Source organism: Salmo trutta, chromosome 15, assembly GCF_901001165.1.
Source record: "Salmo trutta chromosome 15, fSalTru1.1, whole genome shotgun sequence".
In the NCBI taxonomy this organism is placed as follows: domain Eukaryota; kingdom Metazoa; phylum Chordata; class Actinopteri; order Salmoniformes; family Salmonidae; genus Salmo; species Salmo trutta.
Window position 1 is genome coordinate 64,394,828 of NC_042971.1, and position 18,271 is coordinate 64,413,098.

Sequence of the window (18,271 nt, forward strand, 5' to 3'; positions counted from 1 at the left end):
ACAGGTGGAAATTATAGGCAATTAGCAAGACACCCCCAATAAAGGAGTGGTTCTGCAGGTGGTGACCACAGACCACTTTTCAGTTCCTATGCTTCCTGGCTGATGTTTTGGTCACTTTTGAATGCTGGCGGTGCTTTCACTCTAGTGGTAGCATGAGACGGAGTCTACAACCCACACAAGTGGCTCAGGTAGTGCAGCTCATCCAGGATGGCACATGAATGCGAGCTGTGGCAAGAAGGTCTGCTGTGTCTGTCAGCGTAGTGTCCAGAGCATGGAGGCGCTACCAGGAGACAGGCCAGTACATCAGGAGATGTGGAGGAGGCCGTAGGAGGGCAACAACCCAGCAGCAGGACCGCTACCTCCGCCTTTGTGCAAGGAGGAGCAGGAGGAGCACTGCCAGAGCCCTGCAAAATGACCTCCAGCAGGCCACAAATGTGCATGTGTCTGCTCAAACGGTCAGAAACAGACTCCATGAGGGTGGTATAAGGGCCCGACGTCCACAGGTGGGGGTTGTGCTTACAGCCCAACACCGTGCAGGATGTTTGGCATTTGCCAGAGAACACTAAGATTGGCAAATTCGCCACTGGCGCCCTGTGCTCTTCACAGATGAAAGCAGGTTCACACTGAGCACATGTGACAGACGTGACAAAGTCTGGAGACGCCGTGGAGAACGTTCTGCTGCCTGCAACATCCTCCAGCATGACCGGTTTGGCGGTGGGTCAGTCATGGTGTGGGGTGGCATTTCTTTGGGGGGCCGCACAGCCCTCCATGTGTTCGCCAGAGGTAGCCTGACTGCCATTAGGTACCGAGATGAGATCCTCAGACCCCTTGTGAGACCATATGCTGGTGCGGTTGGCCCTGGGTTCCTCCTAATGCAAGACAATGCTAGACCTCATGTGGCTGGAGTGTGTCAGCAGTTCCTGCAAGAGGAAGGCATTGATGCTATGAACTGGCCCGCCCGTTCCCCATACCTGAATCCAATTGAGCACATCTGGGACATCATGTCTCGCTCCATCCACCAACGCCACGTTGCACCACAGACTGCCCAGGATTTGGCGGATGCTTTAGTCCAGGTCTGGGAGGAGATCCCTCAGGAGACCATCCGCCACCTCATCAGGAGCATGCCCAGGCGTTGTAGGGAGGTCATACAGGCACGTGGAGGCCACACACACTACTGAGCCTCATTTTGACTTGTTTTAAGGACAATACATCAAAGTTGGATCAGCCTGTAGTGTGGTTTTCCACTTTAATTTTGAGTGTGACTCCAAATCCAGACCTTCATGGGTTGATAAATTGAATTTCCATTGATTTATTTTTGTGTGATTTTGTTGTCAGCACATTCAACTATGTAAAGAAAAAAGTATTTAATAAGATTATTTCTTTCATTCAGATCTAGGATGTGTTATTTTAGTGTTCCCTTTATTTTTTTGAGCAGTGTATTTCACTGCTGTTTAGATGGTACAATGATTCTCTACACTATACTTGCTTGTTTTGCCACTTGGAGTGAAATTAGGTGAACTATTTGAATTTTAGCAATCAGGAAATGGCGGAGTAATTGCTTCATAGTGCATCTTTAAATGTTAAAGGTTTAATATTCTATATAGATAATAGTCCTGATCATATAGACCAAGACAATAAGTACTAAGACAATATTAAAAAAAAATAACAAGACACTGAATTCATAAATTTTAAAGTAACAACACAACAAATGTTTCCAATCTGGGAGGTAAACTCAATGAACTGTTCAGTAATTTCGCTGTGTATTTCAGATTGAATCAAAGCATTGAAATGTACCAGAGGCTACTTCAACAAATACTTTGAACCCTGGCCCAGGGGTGCTGACTGGTTACCCCGTGTTTATAGCCAATCGTTCGTTACTCGTTGTGTATTTATTTCTTGTGTTGTTATTTTTCTATTTCTCTCTACGTTGTTGGGAAGGGCCCGTAAGTAAGCGTTTCACTGTTAGTCTACACCTATTGTTTACCAAGCATGTGGAAAAATAACATTTGATTTGATTTTACTTGATCACACATGAGCATGGCCTGCCATGACCAGTGGTGTAAAGTACTTAAGTAAAAATACTTGAAAGTACTACTTAAGTAGTTTTTTAGGGTATCTCTACTTTACTATTTTATATTTTTGCCAACTTTTACTTCACTACATTCCTAAAGAAAATAATATATTTTTTGCTCCATATATTTTCCCTGACACCCAAAAGTACTCGTTACATTTTGACAGGAAAATGGTCCAATTTACAAACTTATCAAGAGAACATCCCTGGTCATCCCTACTGCCTCTGATCTGGAGTACTCACTAAACACACATTCTTCATTTGTAAATTATGTCTGAGCGTTGGAGTGTGCCCCTGGCAATCCGTCAATATAAAACTTTTTTTTATTTTTTATAATTACATCTGGTCTGCTTAATATGGTTTATACTTTTACTTTTTGATACTTAAGTACATTTTATTAATTTCATTTACTTTTGATACTTCAGTATATTTAAAACCAAATACTTTTAGTTTTACTCAAGTAGTATTTTTACTGGGTGACTTTCACTTTGGTTTTACTGAAGTATGAAAATTGAGTACTTTTTCTACCACTGGCCATGACATCCTATCTGACAGAGCAGCCGAGCCACAAGCACGTCACAGGGAGTTTATCAACTCTACTCTGCAGTCACATTCCTCTAATTACTTGAGCTGGTGTCACGTGACCTGATGCTCTGAGATGGAAACTCATTTTGCCCTCCATTATTTCAACACCAAGTCAGTGGAGAGCCTGTGAAACCAGATTGCTACCAGGCAGACAGGCATGCAGGAGCCAAATAGACAGACAGGAGCCAGACAGACAGACAGACAGGAGCCAGACAGACAGACAGACAGACAGACAGACAGACAGGAGCCAGACAGACAGACAGACAGGAGCCAAATAGACAGACAGACAGACAGGAGCCAAATAGACAGACAGGAGCCAAATAGACAGACAGACAGACAGACAGGAGCCAAATAGACAGACAGACAGACAGGAGCCAAATAGACAGACAGACAGGAGCCAAATAGACAGACAGACAGGAGCCAAATAGACAGAGAGAGAGAAGGGGTGAACGAGTGGGAGAGGACAGGAGAGTAGACTCACAGCTGTGTTTTTCTAGGACTCCGCAGAGGGCTGTGGTAGCCATCTACCAAAGGAGGTGGAAGGAAGGAACAAGATCACGTGACACCTCCGTCTGAGCGCTGACAGTATTTTGGGGGGGTGTTTAGACTGGCAACACTGCTGCGTCTGGTTCATGTGAAGGACATTGACAACTATTTGTGTGTGTGTGTGTGTGTGTGTGTGTGTGTGTGTGTGTGTGTGTGTGTGTGTGTGTGTGTGTGTGTGGGAATATAAAGTCTTTCACTCATTTCCTGTAAAAGTCAGAGTAGCCTCAAGGGTCAAACTAATCGTTTGTAGAGCTCCGGTCCATTTTTGCAAAGGAAGTTGGGAATGTACAGTGGCCAAATGTGAGGAATGAATAGGGGTGAGGGCTGGGTGTCAAGTAATGATGGTATCTCTTATTTTAGAATAAAAAGTTTTTTAAAAATGTACACCTTTTTTCTCCCAAATTTCGCGCTATCCAATTGGTAGTTAGTCTTGTCCATCGCTGCAACTCCCCAACCGGACTCGGGAGACGCAAAGGTCGAGAGCCGTACGTCCTCCGAAACACGACCCTGCCAAGCCGCACTGCTTCTTGACACACTGCCCACTTAACCCGTAAGTCAGCCGCACCAATGTGTCGGAGGAAATACTGTACACCTGGTGACCGTGTCAGCGTGCACTGCGCCCGGCCCGCCACAGGAGTCGCTAGTGTGCGATGGGATAAGGATATCCCTGCCGGCCAAACCCTCCCCTAACTCGGACGACGCTGGGCCAATTGTGTGCCGCCCCTTGGGTCTCGCGGTCACGGCCGGCTGGACTCGAACCCAGAATCTCTAGTGGCACAGCTAAGTGTGGGTATCTCTGTAATATGTCATAGCAGGAAATTGTTTTTCTAAATTGTCCTTTTTTTTTTTCCATCTCTAGATCCAAACGTTTGGATTGGAGGCACCATGCAAAACAGTAGAAGATCTCACAAGTGGGGTTGTCATGGCCCAGGCCCTACAGAAAATGTAAGTGTCCATTTTTATACATATATATATTTTGTTTACTTTTTAACTGCTGGAAATGAGTTTTGTGAAACCATCAAGCCAGGTGCTGTGGCCAGGCGTTGTGGCTGTGTCTTTCTCCTGTATGTGACCACTTACATTTCTCTTCTCCAGAGACATTGTGTATTTCACTGACAACTGGATCAGTCGGATCAAGCCTGAGGTGGGAGATAACTGGCGGCTAAAGGTATGATGATGGTGGTAGTGGTTTTAATACACTGTCTTTATGTGTTGCTGCCATCTGCTCTAAAGCCCTTGTGACATTGGGACTGTGGCAATGACATGTTCCCTCCTCCTTTTCAGATCAGTAATCTGAAGAAGGTGTTGAAAGGTATACTGGACTACAACCAGGAGGTCCTTCAACAGCAGATCAACGACTTCACCCTGCCAGACATCAACCTGATAGGAGAACACTCAGACGCTGCAGAGCTGGGCAGGATGCTACAACTCATACTAGGCTGTGCTGTCAACTGTGAGCAGAAACAAGGTCTGTCCTGTCTGTCTGTCTGACTCTAGCATCTCTGTCTGTCTGACTCTAGCATCTCTGTCTGTCTGTCTGACTCTAGCATCTCTCTGTCTGTCTGTCCGTCCGTCCGCTCAGCATGGGCTAGGCTGTCTTTATAGGCTGTGCTGTCAACTGTGAGCAGAAACAATGTCTGTCTGTCTGTCTGCTCAGCATGGGCTAGGCTGTCTCTGTTATGTCTCTGAAGAAGCGCTCAAGATTGTTACTATTGGTTGTTATTGTGCACGGCCCGGTCCTCGAGCCTGGACGGGGCACGGCCCGGTCCTCGAGCCTGGACGGGGCACGGCCCGGTCCTCGAGCCTGGACGGGGCACGGCCCGGTCCTCGAGCCTGGACGGGGCACGGCACGGCCCGGCCCTCGAGCCTGGACGGGGCACGGCCCGGTCCTCGAGTCTAAACCTGGTGTGTTCAACTCTTTCCCGACAAGGTCCGGAGCCGGCTGGTTTTCTGTTCTACATGTTCATTAATTGCACCCACCTGGTGTCCCAGTTCTAAATCAGTCCCTGATTAGAGGGGAACAATGACAAAAAATGTGGTGGAACTGGCTTGGAGGCCCAGAGTTCAGTTGAGGATGTGTTTTACGATGAGAGGCTTCCAGTCTTTGTGTAACATTCCTCTCACGGCTTCGTCACGGTCAGTTGTTGTCATGGTGTATCTGAGCTTCTTAGACTGAACATGTCATTCACTCTGTCTCTCTCTCTCTCTGCCCTTCTAGAAAACATCCAGACCATAATGATGCTGGAGGAATCGGTTCAACATGTTGTCATGACAGCCATTCAAGAGGTAGGCCTTTTTGTAAAACATTTGAAAGGACTTTGTGCTTTACTCGAGATGCATTTCCTGCATCGTCATATGACACGTACCACACCGTGTGTTGTACCTGATGACGTCACACTGTGTGTTGTACCTGATGACGTCACGCTGTGTGTTGTACCTGATGACGTCACGCTGTGTGTTGTACCTGATGACGTCACGCTGTGTGTTGTACCTGATGACGTCACGCTGTGTGTGTTGTCTCCATGTTTTGTAGCTGATGAGCAAAGAGTGTCCAGTTATTGGAGGAAATGAATCGTACGCTGACATCGATAGACAGGTAAGATGTTACGATGTTCCAGAGAATGGTTTTTTTAATCTTAATACAGCGGCTAGAAAAAGTATGTGAACCCTTTTGAAAAAGGGTTCTGTGATCTCATCTTCACAGTCTGCTTAAACAGTCTGCTTTTCTCGTCTATATTGAATACATCATTTAAACATTCACAGTGTAGGTTGGAAAAAGTATGTGAACCCCGTAGGCTCATGACTTCTCCAAAAGCTAATTGGAGTCAGGAGTCAGCTAACCTGGAGTACAATCAATGAGATGAGATTGGAGATGTTGGTTAGAGCTGCCTTGCCCTATAAAAAACACTCAGAAAATTGAGTTTGCTATTCACAAGAAGCTTTACCTGATGTGAACCATGCCTCGAACAAAAGAGATCTCAGAAGACCTAAGATTAATTATTGTTGAATTGTTGTGGCCTAGATGAAGATCAGATCAAATGTTATGACCAATGTATGGAGAAACCCAGGTATTTCCAAAGGGTTCACATACTTTTTCTTGCCACTGTACAATAAACATGATTTTAGTGTATCAGCATTTATTTTGTATTCTTCCGTGTTAATTCTGACGTACTATTTCTATTTCCAGCTGAAGAGGACAGTGGAGGATCTGAACGAGGCTCTAGTCACCAAGGAGGAGATCGCACAGAGATGTCACGAGCTAGACATGCAGGTTGGCCTCCAAGTTTTGGTTTAATTGCTTCATGTGAACAGGTACTCGGACTTCATTATGGTTAGTAACGGCTACAGGTCTAGGTCATAGTTCACCATGGTGTCCTGATCATTGGTTGCAAGTTTCGACGAGATATTGTTTTTTGAACGTTTGTTTTAGGACTGATGCCCGACTGAACATTCTACTCAATATTTTGTCATTGAGCACTAATTAAGATTTCTTCATAAAGTGCATTAATGTCTTTGAAATACAATGACATTTCCAAAGGAGGCAAATAGTTAGCAGGAAAACCTTTTGTCATCATTTTAATGTCGCCAGATTGACTTTAGATGCAGTATAATGCTAGCTAGCTAGCTAAGATTGAGGCGAGACCTCCAGATTTTAGCCAGCGAAAGTTAGCACCGCTAGCTATTTTTGACAAACTTTGCTAGCTAATGACAACATTGCCATCAGTCTAAAGTAGGAATTTGACGACATGCTAAATATTTGCCAATTTTAGCAACGTCGTCGTATTTCCAGGACGCTGTAGTGTAATTTAGACTAAACAATCGCTAGCCTCCATCTTTTCCATTGACCTGTTCTATTCTCCTGTCTGAAATGAACCTCCATTATTCTGTGCCTTGCTTTGAAGGCCTTCCATGTACAGGAGCATCGAGAGAAACTGAGGTTAGAGTATATTGAACTAGAAAAGAGAGTAAATTACACCTTTTTTAAAAAAAATGTATTATTCCTAATTTCTCTCAGGCCTTGTCATTTTTGGCGTGTGAATTGAAAGCCCTGGTTTTGCAGTCTGCTTCTATAACAGCGTCTCCTGATTTTGACATCAGTCTTCTTTAACTGTGGCTGCGTTTCAGACTGTGTCCTATTCACTATACTGTGCATTACTGTTGACCAGAGCCTTATTGGCCAGCTGACCTGTCCGTCCAGACTAATACTCCTCCCCCTGCCCAAGTTTACTTCCTTGTACGTTACCAAGACGTTCATGACGGCAGGAAGTGCTTCGGTGCTTCGTTGTTGGTCGGCAGGGGTGTTTTTGTCTCACCAGTGTCACAAAAGAGAGGAGAGCTTTTAGAGAAACGTCATGCAGCTCGGGAATGGGGGTTTCCTCCTCAACGGATGGTCATTGAGGAGTTAACCTACCCGGCTGCCAACTACTAATGAACTCATTGGTCCTCGATCAACCTAGGTGGAGATCCATGCATTTGCTAATACCTTTGCTAGTAAGGTAATGTGGCTGGAGACGAGTTCTTTAAGAACTTACACTTTGTGATGTCTCTCTGGGGCCAGAAGAAAACATGTTTGTTGTTGAACTGGTGTTTCACAGTACAGTAAGTCTCTGTTAGGTGTTTCACAGTGCAGTAGGTCTCTGTGTTTTAGGGTTAGGTGTTTCACAGTGCAGTAGGTCTCTGTGTTTTAGGGTTAGGTGTTTCACAGTGCAATAAGTCTCTGTTAGGTGTTTCACAGTGCAGTAGGTCTCTGTGTTTTAGGGTTAGGTGTTTCACATTACAGTAGGTCTCTGTTAGGTGTTTCACAGTGCAGTAGGTCTCTGTTAGGTGTTTCACAGTACAGTAGGTCTCTGTGTTTTTAGGGTTAGGTGTTTCACAGTGCAGTAGGTCTCTGTGTTATAGGGTTAGGTGTTTCACAGTGCAGTAGGTCTGTATTCTAGGGTTTGGTGTTTCACAGTGCAGTAGGTCTGTGTTATAGGGTTAGGTGTTTCACAGTGCAGTAGGTCTCTGTGTTTTAGGGTTAGGTGTTTCACAGTGCAGTAGGTCTCTGTGTTTTAGGGTTAGGTGTTTCACAGTGCAGTAGGTCTGTGTTATAGGGTTAGGTGTTTCACAGTGCAGTAGGTCTCTGTGTTGTAGGGTTAGGTGTTTCACAGTGCAGTAGGTCTCTGTGTTATAGGGTTAGGTGTTTCACAGTGCAGTAGGTCTCTGTGTTATAGGGTTAGGTGTTTCACAGTGCAGTAGGTCTCTGTGTTATAGGGTTAGGTGTTTCACAGTGCAGTAGGTCTGTGTTATAGGGTTCGGTGTTTCACAGTGCAGTAGGTCTCTGTTTTAGGGTTAGGTTGCTTTATGAGCTGGTATGCAACATTTCACTTGAGCTTCCTGTTTTGATGAAGTCCTACACTGTTGTTATAACCACCATGACTGTTTCTGAAGCACAACACAAATGCTTTGTGTGTGTGTGTGTGTGTGTGTGTGTCGTCCCCCCCCCCCCCCACTACTACTTTGCTGATAGCTTCTTTAATGAAGAAAATTGTGCTTACTGTGATATGTGGTTGTCCCACCTAGCTATCTGAAGATGAATGTACTGACTATGACTGGTCCACCTAGCTATCTGGAGATGAATGGACTGACTATGACTGGTCCACCTAGCTATCTGAAGATGAATGTACTGACTATGACTGGTCCACCTAGCTATCTGGAGATGAATGGACTGACTATGACTGGTCCACCTAGCTATCTGAAGATGAATGTACTGACTATGACTGGTCCACCTAGCTATCTGAAGATGAATGTACTGACTATGACTGGTCCAGCTAGCTATCTGAAGATGAATGTACTGACTATGACTGGTCCACCTAGCTATCTGTAGATGAATGTACTGACTATGACTGGTCCACCTAGCTATCTGGAGATGAATATACTGACTATGACTGGTCCACCTAGCTATCTGAAGATTAATGTACTGACTATGACTGGTCCACCTAGCTATCTGGAGATGAATGGACTGACTATGACTGGTCCACCTAGCTATCTGGAGATGAATGGACTGACTGGTCCACCTAGCTATCTGGAGATGAATGGACTGACTGTAAGTCACTCTGGATAAGAGCGTCTGCTAAATGACTCAAATATATAACATTTGTGAAGTGAGTTTGTTTTGTGTGCTTGCTTTTTATTTTTTTCCTGATTTTTGAAATCAATTGTGTGTATCATGGAATGTGTTCATGAAAAAAAAAAAAAAAAGTTTTCCATTTTTTTTTTTTTTTTTTAATGTTTTAATAAAAATATACATATCATGATGTTCTTGTAAAGACTGTATTAAATGGTAGATGGTTTGTTTACAGTATGTCAATGATATGAGCCTCTCTGAAATGTTTTTAAAGTTGACCGTATTGACGTGTTTCCTCCTCCCAACCACCAGGTGGCAGCACTACAGGAGGAGAGGGGTAGTCTCCTGGCTGAGAACCAGATCCTCATGGAGCGTCTCAACCAGTCTGACTCCATAGAAGACCTGAACAGCCCTGTAGGACGCAGACACCTGCAGCTACAAACACAGCTAGAACATGTCCAGGAGGAGACCTTCAGGTAACACCCTTAGGGTGGGGAGGGATGTCCGGCTAAGAGGTAGTAGCCAAGCTGGTTCTCAGCCCCACCTTAAGAGCACAATGAACGACAATGAACATGTTGTGGATATGTGGTGGTGTAGGGATGTTATATGATGTACTGTTTTAAAAAAAAAATCTTTAGTTCATTCAGTATAAACATAGTTCACTGTAATGTCTTGTTTTATATGTAATGTGGGTGCTTTGGTGTGTTTGGACCCCAGGAAGAGTATCTGCTGCCTTGGCAGGAACTAATGGGGATCCATAATAAACCCCTGGAATAGTAGCTGCTGTCTTGGCAGGAACAAATGGGGATCCATAATAAACCCCTGGAAGAGTAGCTGCTGCCTTGACAGGAACTAATGGGGATCCATAATAAACCCCGTGAAGAGCGCTCGATTTAATCTAAACAGTAAACAAAAAAGTTGTTTGACCTTAACCCGTTCGGCAATTTCATTGGTCTAATGAAAGCTTCATGCCGGCAAAAAACTGAGCACGTCACAGAATGTGTTTTTTTGTTGAAAAAAATATTGAAAGCGGGAAAAATCCATATATTAGCCGCGTCATTGTTTAAGCCACGAGGTTCAAAGCCTGGGAAAAAGGTTGCGGCTTATAGTCCGGAATTTACGGTAGCTGCTGCCTTGGCTAATGGGGATCCATAATAAACCCCAGGAAGAGTAGCTGCTGCCTTGGCAGGAACTAATGGGGATCCTTAATAAACCCCAGGAAGAGTAGCTGCTGCCTTGGCAGGAACTAATGGGGATCCATAATAAACCCCAGGAAGAGTAGCTGCTGCCTTGACAGGAACTAATGAGGATCCATAATAAATACAAATAAGCTTCTCATTCAGTTCCTAGGTCACTTCTCTGTAGTTCACGCTCGCAGTTCAGATTGATTACAAAGCTGTTTCTGTCACGTTCATCGCATGGCTCTTTCTGCTTATTACAATTCTACAGAATCCCTGTTTAAGATGTACAGAACCAGTCAAAAGTTTGGACACACCTACTCATTACAGGGTTTTTCTTTATTTTTACTATTTCCTACATTGTAGAAAAGTAGTGATGACATTAAACCTATGAAATAACACATATGGAGTCATGTTGTAACCAAAAAAGTATTAAACAAATCAAATCAAATGTTATTGGTCCCATACACATTGTTAGCAGATGTTATTGTGAGTGTAGTGAAATGCTTGTGCTTCTAGATCTGACAGTGCAGCAGTATCTAACAGGTAATATCTAACAATTCCACAACAAATTCCACAACCTGTACTGACCTCGCCTTCTGGATGATAGCGGGGTGAACAGGCAGTGGCTCGGGTGGTTGTTGTCCTTGATGATCTTTTTGGCCTTCCTGTGACATCGGGTGGTGTAGGTGTCCTGGAGGGCAGGTAGTGTACCCCCGGTGACGCGTTGTGCAGACCTCACTACCCTCTGGAGAGCCTTGCGGTTGTGGGGGGTACAGCTGCCGTACCAGGCGGTGATACAGCCCAACAAGATGCTCTCAATTGTGCATCTGTAAAACCTAGTGTGGGTTTTTGGTGACAAACCAAATTTTTTCAGCATCCTGAGGTTGAAGAGGTGCTGTTGCGCCTTCTTCACCACACTGTCTGTGTGAGTGGACCATTTCAGTTTGTCAGTGACATGTACACAGAGGAACTTAAAACTTTCCACTTTCTCCACTGCTGTCCCGTCGATGTGGATAGGGGGGTGCTCCCTCTGCTGTTTCCTGAAGTCCACGATCATCTCTTTCGTTTTGCTGACATCTAGTGAGAGGTTATTTTCCTGACACCACACTCCGAGGGCCCTCACCTCCTCCCTGTAAGCTGTCTCGTCGTTGTTGGTAATCAAGACTACCACTGCTGTCATCTGCAAACTTGATGATTGAGTTGAAGGCGTGCTTGAACACGCAGTCGTGGGTGAACAGGGAGTACAGGAGAGGGCTGAGAACGCACCCTTGTGGGGCCCCTGTGTTGAGGATCAGCGGGGTGGAGATGTTGTTTCCTACTTTAACCACCTGGGAGTGAAGGTAGTCCAGGACCCAGTAAGTCCAGGACCCAGTTGCACAGGGTGGGGTTCAGAACCAGGGCCTCCAGCTTAATGATGAGCTTGGAGGGTACTATGGTGTTAAATGCTGAGCTGTAGTCAATGAACAGCATTCTTACATAGGTATTCCTCTTGTCCAGGTGGGATAGGGCAATGTGCAGTGTGATGGCGATTGCGTCGTCAGTGGACCTATTGGGTGGTAAACAAATTGAAGTGGGTCTAGGGTGTCAGGTAAGGTGGAGGTGATATGGTCCTTGACTAGTCTCTCAAAGCACTACATGATGACAGAAGTGAGTGCAATGGGGCGATAGTCATTTAGTTCAGTTATCTCTGTGTGCTTGGGAACAGGAACAATGGTGGCCCTCTTGAAGCATGTGGGAACAGCAGACTGGGATAGGGATTGATTGAATATGTCCGTAAACACACCAGCCAGCTGGTCTGCACATGCTCTGAGGACGCGGCTAGGGATGCTGTCTGGGCCGGCAGCCTTGCAAGGTTTAACACGTTTAAATGTTTTACTCACGTTGGCCACGGAGAAGGAGAGCCCACAGTCTTAGGTAGCGGGCCGTGTCAGTGGCACTGTATTGTCCTCAAAGCGAGGAAAGAAGTTGTTTAATTTGTTTGGAAGTAAGACGTCGTGGTCCGCGACGGGACTTGTTTTCTTTTTGTAATCCGTGATTGTCTGTAGATCCTGCCACATACATCTCATGTCTGAGCCGTTGAATTGCGACTCCACTTTGTCACTATACTGACGTTTTGCTTGTTTGATTGCCTTACGGAGGGAATAACTACACTGTTTGGATTCGGCCATATTTCCAGTCGCCTTGCTATGATTAAATGGTACGTTCTTTCAGTTTTGCACGAATGCTGCCATCTATCCACGGTTTCTGGTTAGGGTAGGTTTTAATAGTCACAGTGGGTACAACATCTATACACTTCCTGATAAACTCACTCACCGATTTCAATGTTTTCGTCAATGTTATTGTCTGAGGCTACCCGGAACATATCCCAGTCCACGTGATCGACGCAATCTTGAAGCGTGGAATCCGATTGGTCAGACCAGCGTTGTATAGACCTAAGCACGGGCGCTTCCTGTTTTAAATTCTGCCTATAGGAGGGGAGCAACAAGATGGAGTCATGGTCGTATTTATAATTTATAGTTCTTCCCGGTTCTATGTAATAACACTTAAGGTTTTCTGGGCTAACAATGTAAGAAATGATACATAAAAAATGAAAATACTGCACAGTTTCCTAAGGACTAGAAGCAAAGCTGCCATCTTGCTCACAATCAAAATATATTTGAGATTCTTCAAAGTAGTCACCCTTTGCCTTGATGACAGCTTTGCACACTCTTGGCATTCTCCCAACCAGCTTCTTGAGGTAGTCACCTGGAATGCATTTCCATTAACTGGTGTGCCTTGTTTTAAAGTTAATTTGTTCAATTTCTTTCCTTAATGCGTTTGAGCCAATCATTTGTGTTGTGACAAGGTAGGGGTGGTATACAGAAGATAGCCCTATTTGGTAAAATACCAAGTCCATATTATGGCAAGAACAGCTCATTTAAGCAAAGAGAAACAACAGTCCATCATTACTTTAAGACATGAAGGTCAGTCAATGCGGAACATTTCAAGAACTTTAAAAGTTTCTTAAAGTGCGGTCTCAAAAACCAAGCGCTGTGATGAATCTCTCTCATGAGGACCACCACAGGAAACGGAGACCCAGAGTTACCTCTGCTACAGAGGATAAGTTCATTAGAGTTAACTGCACCTCAGTTTGCAGCCCAAATAAATGCTTCACAGAGTTCAAGTAACAGACACATCTCAACATTGGGCTCTCACAGCAGGCACTGTCAGTCTGTTGAGCTGGGACTACCAGCCCCTCTACCCTGCCCCCAACCCACCTGTGGTGGCCTCAGCCCCCTCGCTGCCCCTGTTCCACTGGAGGTAAAAACCTATCACCCATGGGTCCTCACTCTGCCTGGGGACCAGGGGTCTTGGTCACCCTCTCCCATGGGACCTCTCTGCCTGGGGGCCAGGGGTCTAGGTCACCCTCTCCCATGGGACCTCTCTGCCTGGGGGCCAGGGGTCTAGGTCACCCTCTCCCATGGGACCTCTCTGCCTGGGGGCCAGGAGTCTAGGTCACCCTAACCCACAGGACCTCACTCTGCCTGGGGGCCAGGAGTCTAGGTCACCCTAACCCACAGGACCTCACTCTGCCTGGGGGCCAGGAATCTAGGTCACCCTCACCCAGCTGATTCAAATGATCAAAGTTTGATGATGATGATGATGAGTTGGGTTATTTGAATTAGCTGTGTTGTGAAAGGGGCAACGGCCAAAACGTGCACTCCTTTTGGTCCCCTGGACCGGTTTTTGGGAAACGCTGGACTATGGGTTTAGGCGCTCATCCATAGTAGACCGCTCTCCTGCTGGGGCGGGGGACCGCTCTCCTTCTGGGGCGGTGGACCGCTCTCCTCCTGGGGCATTTTCTGGGGCTCTTGGTACCCCCCCTCCCGGAGCCGCACCAACTGAGCACAACATCCTCAAACGACTGACAGAATTTCACTTTGCATGGAAACCTTATCACCTCCAATCTCCATGTTGAAGCTTTTGAGGCACTGTGAGTGACCTGTGAGTTTGTGTCTCCATATCTGTCGTCGTGTGTGTGTGTGTGTGTGTGTGTGTGTGTGTGTGTGTGTGTGTGTGTGTGTGTGTGTGTGTGTGTGTGTGTGTGTGTGTGTGTGGTGTCAGTTTGGACTGAGGTGTACGTTTCTCTCTCTGGGGCGTCTGCAGGCTGGAGGCAGCGAAGGATGACTATCGTATCCGCTGTGAGGAGTTAGGAAAGGAACTGACAGACCTGAGAGGACAGAATGAAGAGCTCACCTCCCTGGCTGACGAGGCCCAGTCACTGAAGGACGAGATGGACGTACTCAGGTAGGAACTACACCCTAACCCCTACACCCTAACCCCTACACCCTAACCCCTACACCCTACACCCTAACCTCTAACCCTGGCTGACGAGGCCCAGTCACTGAAGGACGAGATGGACGTACTCAGGTAGGAACTGCACCCTAACCCCTACACCCTAACCCCTACACCCTAACCCCTACACCCTAACCCCTACCACCCTAACCCCTACACCCTAACCCCTACACCCTAACCCCTACACCCTAACCTCTAACCCTGGCTGACGAGGCCCAGTCACTGAAGGACGAGATGGACGTACTCAGGTAGGAACTACACCCTAACCCCTACACCCTAACCCCTACACCCTGGCTGACGAGGCCCAGTCACTGAAGGACGAGATGGACGTACTCAGGTAGGAACTACACCCTAACCCCTACACCCTAACCCCTACACCCTACACCCTAACCTCTAACCCTGGCTGACGAGGCCCAGTCACTGAAGGACGAGATGGACGTACTCAGGTAGGAACTGCACCCTAACCCCTACACCCTAACCCCTACACCCTAACCCCTACACCCTAACCTCTAACCCTGGCTGACGAGGCCCAGTCACTGAAGGACGAGATGGACGTACTCAGGTAGGAACTACACCCTAACCCCTACACCCTAACCCCTACACCCTAACCCCTACACCCTAACCCCTACACCCTAACCCCTACACCCTAACCCCTACACCCTAACCTCTAACCCTGGCTGACGAGGCCCAGTCACTGAAGGACGAGATGGACGTACTCAGGTAGGAACTACACCCTAACCCCTACACCCTAACCCCTACACCCTAACCCCTACACCCTGGCTGACGAGGCCCAGTCACTGAAGGACGAGATGGACGTACTCAGGTAGGAACTGCACCCTAACCCCTACACCCTAACCCCTACACCCTAACCCCTACACCCTGGCTGACGAGGCCCAGTCACTGAAGGACGAGATGGACGTACTCAGGTAGGAACTACACCCTAACCCCTACACCCTAACCCCTACACCCTGGCTGACGAGGCCCAGTCACTGAAGGATGAGATGGACGTACTCAGGTAGGAACTACACCCTAACCCCTACACCCTAACCCCTACACCCTGGCTGACGAGGCCCAGTCACTGAAGGATGAGATGGACGTACTCAGGTAGGAACTACACCCTAACCCCTACACCCTAACCCCTACACCCTGGCTGACGAGGCCCAGTCACTGAAGGATGAGATGGACGTACTCAGGTAGGAACTACACCCTAACCCCTACACCCTAACCTCTAACCCTGGCTGACGAGGCCCAGTCACTGAAGGATGAGATGGACGTACTCAGGTAGGAACTACACCCTAACCCCTACACCCTAACCTCTAACCCTGGCTGACGAGGCCCAGTCACTGAAGGACGAGATGGACGTACTCAGGTAGGAACTACACCCTAGCCCCTACACCCTAACCCCTACACCCTAACCTCTAACCCTGGCTGACGAGGCCCAGTCACTGAAGGACGAGATGGACGTACTCAGGTAGGAACTACACCCTAACCCCTACACCCTAACCCCTACACCCTAACCTCTAACCCTGGCTGACGAGGCCCAGTCACTGAAGGATGAGATGGACGTACTCGGGTAGGAACTACACCCTAACCCCTACACCCTAACCTCTAACCCCTAAACCCTAACCTCTAACCCCTAACCCCCTACACCCTAGCCCCTACACCCTAACCCCTAACCCTGGCTGATGAAGCCCAGTCACTGAAGAAAGAGATGGACGTACTCAGGTAGGAACTCCACCCTAGCCCCTACACCCTAGCCCCTACACCCTAGCCCCTACACCCTAACCCCTAACCCTGGCTGATGAAGCCCAGTCACTGAAGAAAGAGATGGACGTACTCAGCGCAGGCAGACTCACACACATGTCTCTTTCATGGTTGGGATCAATTGGAATTTCAGTTTAGTTCCTGAGTTGACTCAATTGAAATGGAATTGACCCCAACCCTGGTAGCATGTAGTGGTCCACTAATTGGCAGCCCAATGGCAGCGCTACAACGTTTTGTAATAGACACTACCTTAAGCTTGTGTATGTGTCCCACAGACACTCGTCAGACAAGGTGTCCAAGCTGGAGGTCATGGTGGAGTCGTACAAGAAGAAGCTAGAGGACCTGGGAGATCTGAGGAGACAGGTCAAACTGTTGGAGGAGAAGAACACTCTGTACATGCAGAACACCGTCAGTCTGGAGGAAGAAGTACGCAAGGCCAACACCACGAGAGGACAGCTGGAGTCCTACAAGAGACAGGTATGGACAGAGACTGAACACCACTACAAACACACAGAGAGACAGTTTAACATCCTGTCCTTGTTGTCCCCAGGTGGTAGAGCTGCAGAACAAGCTGTCTGAGGAGTCTAAAAAGACAGACAAGATGGAGTTTGAATACAAGAGACTCAAGGAGAAGGTGGACTCTCTCCAGAAAGAAAAAGATGTAGGTGCTAGTATGGTTCATTTCACTTTACAGTACTGTACTTCAGTACTACTGTAGTTTACAGGACAACATTGACTTTACAGTACTGTACTTCAGTACTACTGTAGTTTACAGGACAACATTGACTTTACAGTACTGTACTTCAGTACTACTGTAGTTTACAGGACAACATTGACTTTACAGTACTGTACTTCAGTACTACTGTAGTTTACAGGACAACATTGACTTTACAGTACTGTACTTCAGTACTACTGTAGTTTACAGGACAACATTGACTTTACAGTACTGTACTTCAGTACTACTATAGTTTACAGAACTACATTGACTTTACAGTACTGTACTTCAGTACTACTATAGTTTACAGAACTATAGGACCACATTGACTTTACAGTACTGTACTTCAGTACTACTATAGTTTACAGAACTACAGGACAGTCAACCAGTCATCAGTAATAATGACAGAAGTGGAACGGGAAGCGGCCGTGGTCTGTAACGGGACGGGGCCGTGGTCTGTAACGGGCCGTGGTCTGTAACGGGACGGGGCCGTGGTCTGTAACGGGAAGCGGCCTGTAACGGGAAGCGGCCTGTAACGGGAAGCGGCCTGTAACGGGAAGCGGCCTGTAACGGGAAGCGGCCTGTAACGGGAAGCGGCCTGTAACGGGAAGCGGCCTGTAACGGGACGTGGCCGCGGTCTGTAACGGGACGTGGCCGCGGTCTGTAACGGGACGTGGCCGCGGTCTGTAACGGGACGTGGCCGCGGTCTGTAACGGGACGTGGCCGCGGTCTGTAACGGGCCGCGGTCTGTAACGGGCCGCGGTCTGTAACGGGCCGGGGCCGCGGTCTGTAACGGGCCGCGGTCTGTAACGGGACGTGGCCGCGGTCTGTAACGGGACGTGGCCGCGGTCTGTAACGGGCCGCGGTCTGTAACGGGCCGGGGCCGCGGTCTGTAACGGGCCGGGGCCGCGGTCTGTAACGGGCCGCGGTCTGTAACGGGCCGCGGCCTGTAACGGGCCGCGGCCTGT

General features: G+C 47.3%; 1 protein-coding gene and 1 long non-coding RNA gene across 9 annotated transcripts in view; one reads left to right on the top strand and one right to left on the bottom strand.

Moving 5' to 3' along the window:
- hook3 (hook microtubule-tethering protein 3) overlaps window positions 1-18,271 on the top strand; it is a 63,965-nt gene that overhangs the window by 31,473 nt on the left and 14,221 nt on the right. For all 8 annotated transcript variants that reach the window (XR_003866895.1, XR_003866896.1, XR_003866893.1 and 5 more), the window contains exons 2-11: window positions 4,062-4,147; window positions 4,298-4,370; window positions 4,487-4,670; window positions 5,421-5,488; window positions 5,736-5,798; window positions 6,390-6,473; window positions 9,621-9,784; window positions 14,636-14,776; window positions 16,864-17,065; window positions 17,139-17,249. Coding sequence is in view for 1 of the 8 variants with exons in the window: in XM_029692495.1 (XP_029548355.1) it covers window positions 4,062-4,147; window positions 4,298-4,370; window positions 4,487-4,670; window positions 5,421-5,488; window positions 5,736-5,798; window positions 6,390-6,473; window positions 9,621-9,784; window positions 14,636-14,776; window positions 16,864-17,065; window positions 17,139-17,249 (1,176 nt within the window). In the remaining 7 variants the exon portion in view is untranslated. The remainder of the gene's footprint in view (window positions 1-4,061; window positions 4,148-4,297; window positions 4,371-4,486; window positions 4,671-5,420; window positions 5,489-5,735; window positions 5,799-6,389; window positions 6,474-9,620; window positions 9,785-14,635; window positions 14,777-16,863; window positions 17,066-17,138; window positions 17,250-18,271) is intronic.
- LOC115149548 (uncharacterized) lies at window positions 15,250-15,826 on the bottom strand. Its single transcript, XR_003866899.1, has 3 exons — window positions 15,564-15,826; window positions 15,462-15,489; window positions 15,250-15,331 (listed from the first exon to the last, which is right to left on the bottom strand). It is a non-coding gene; the product is annotated as an uncharacterized LOC115149548 (long non-coding RNA).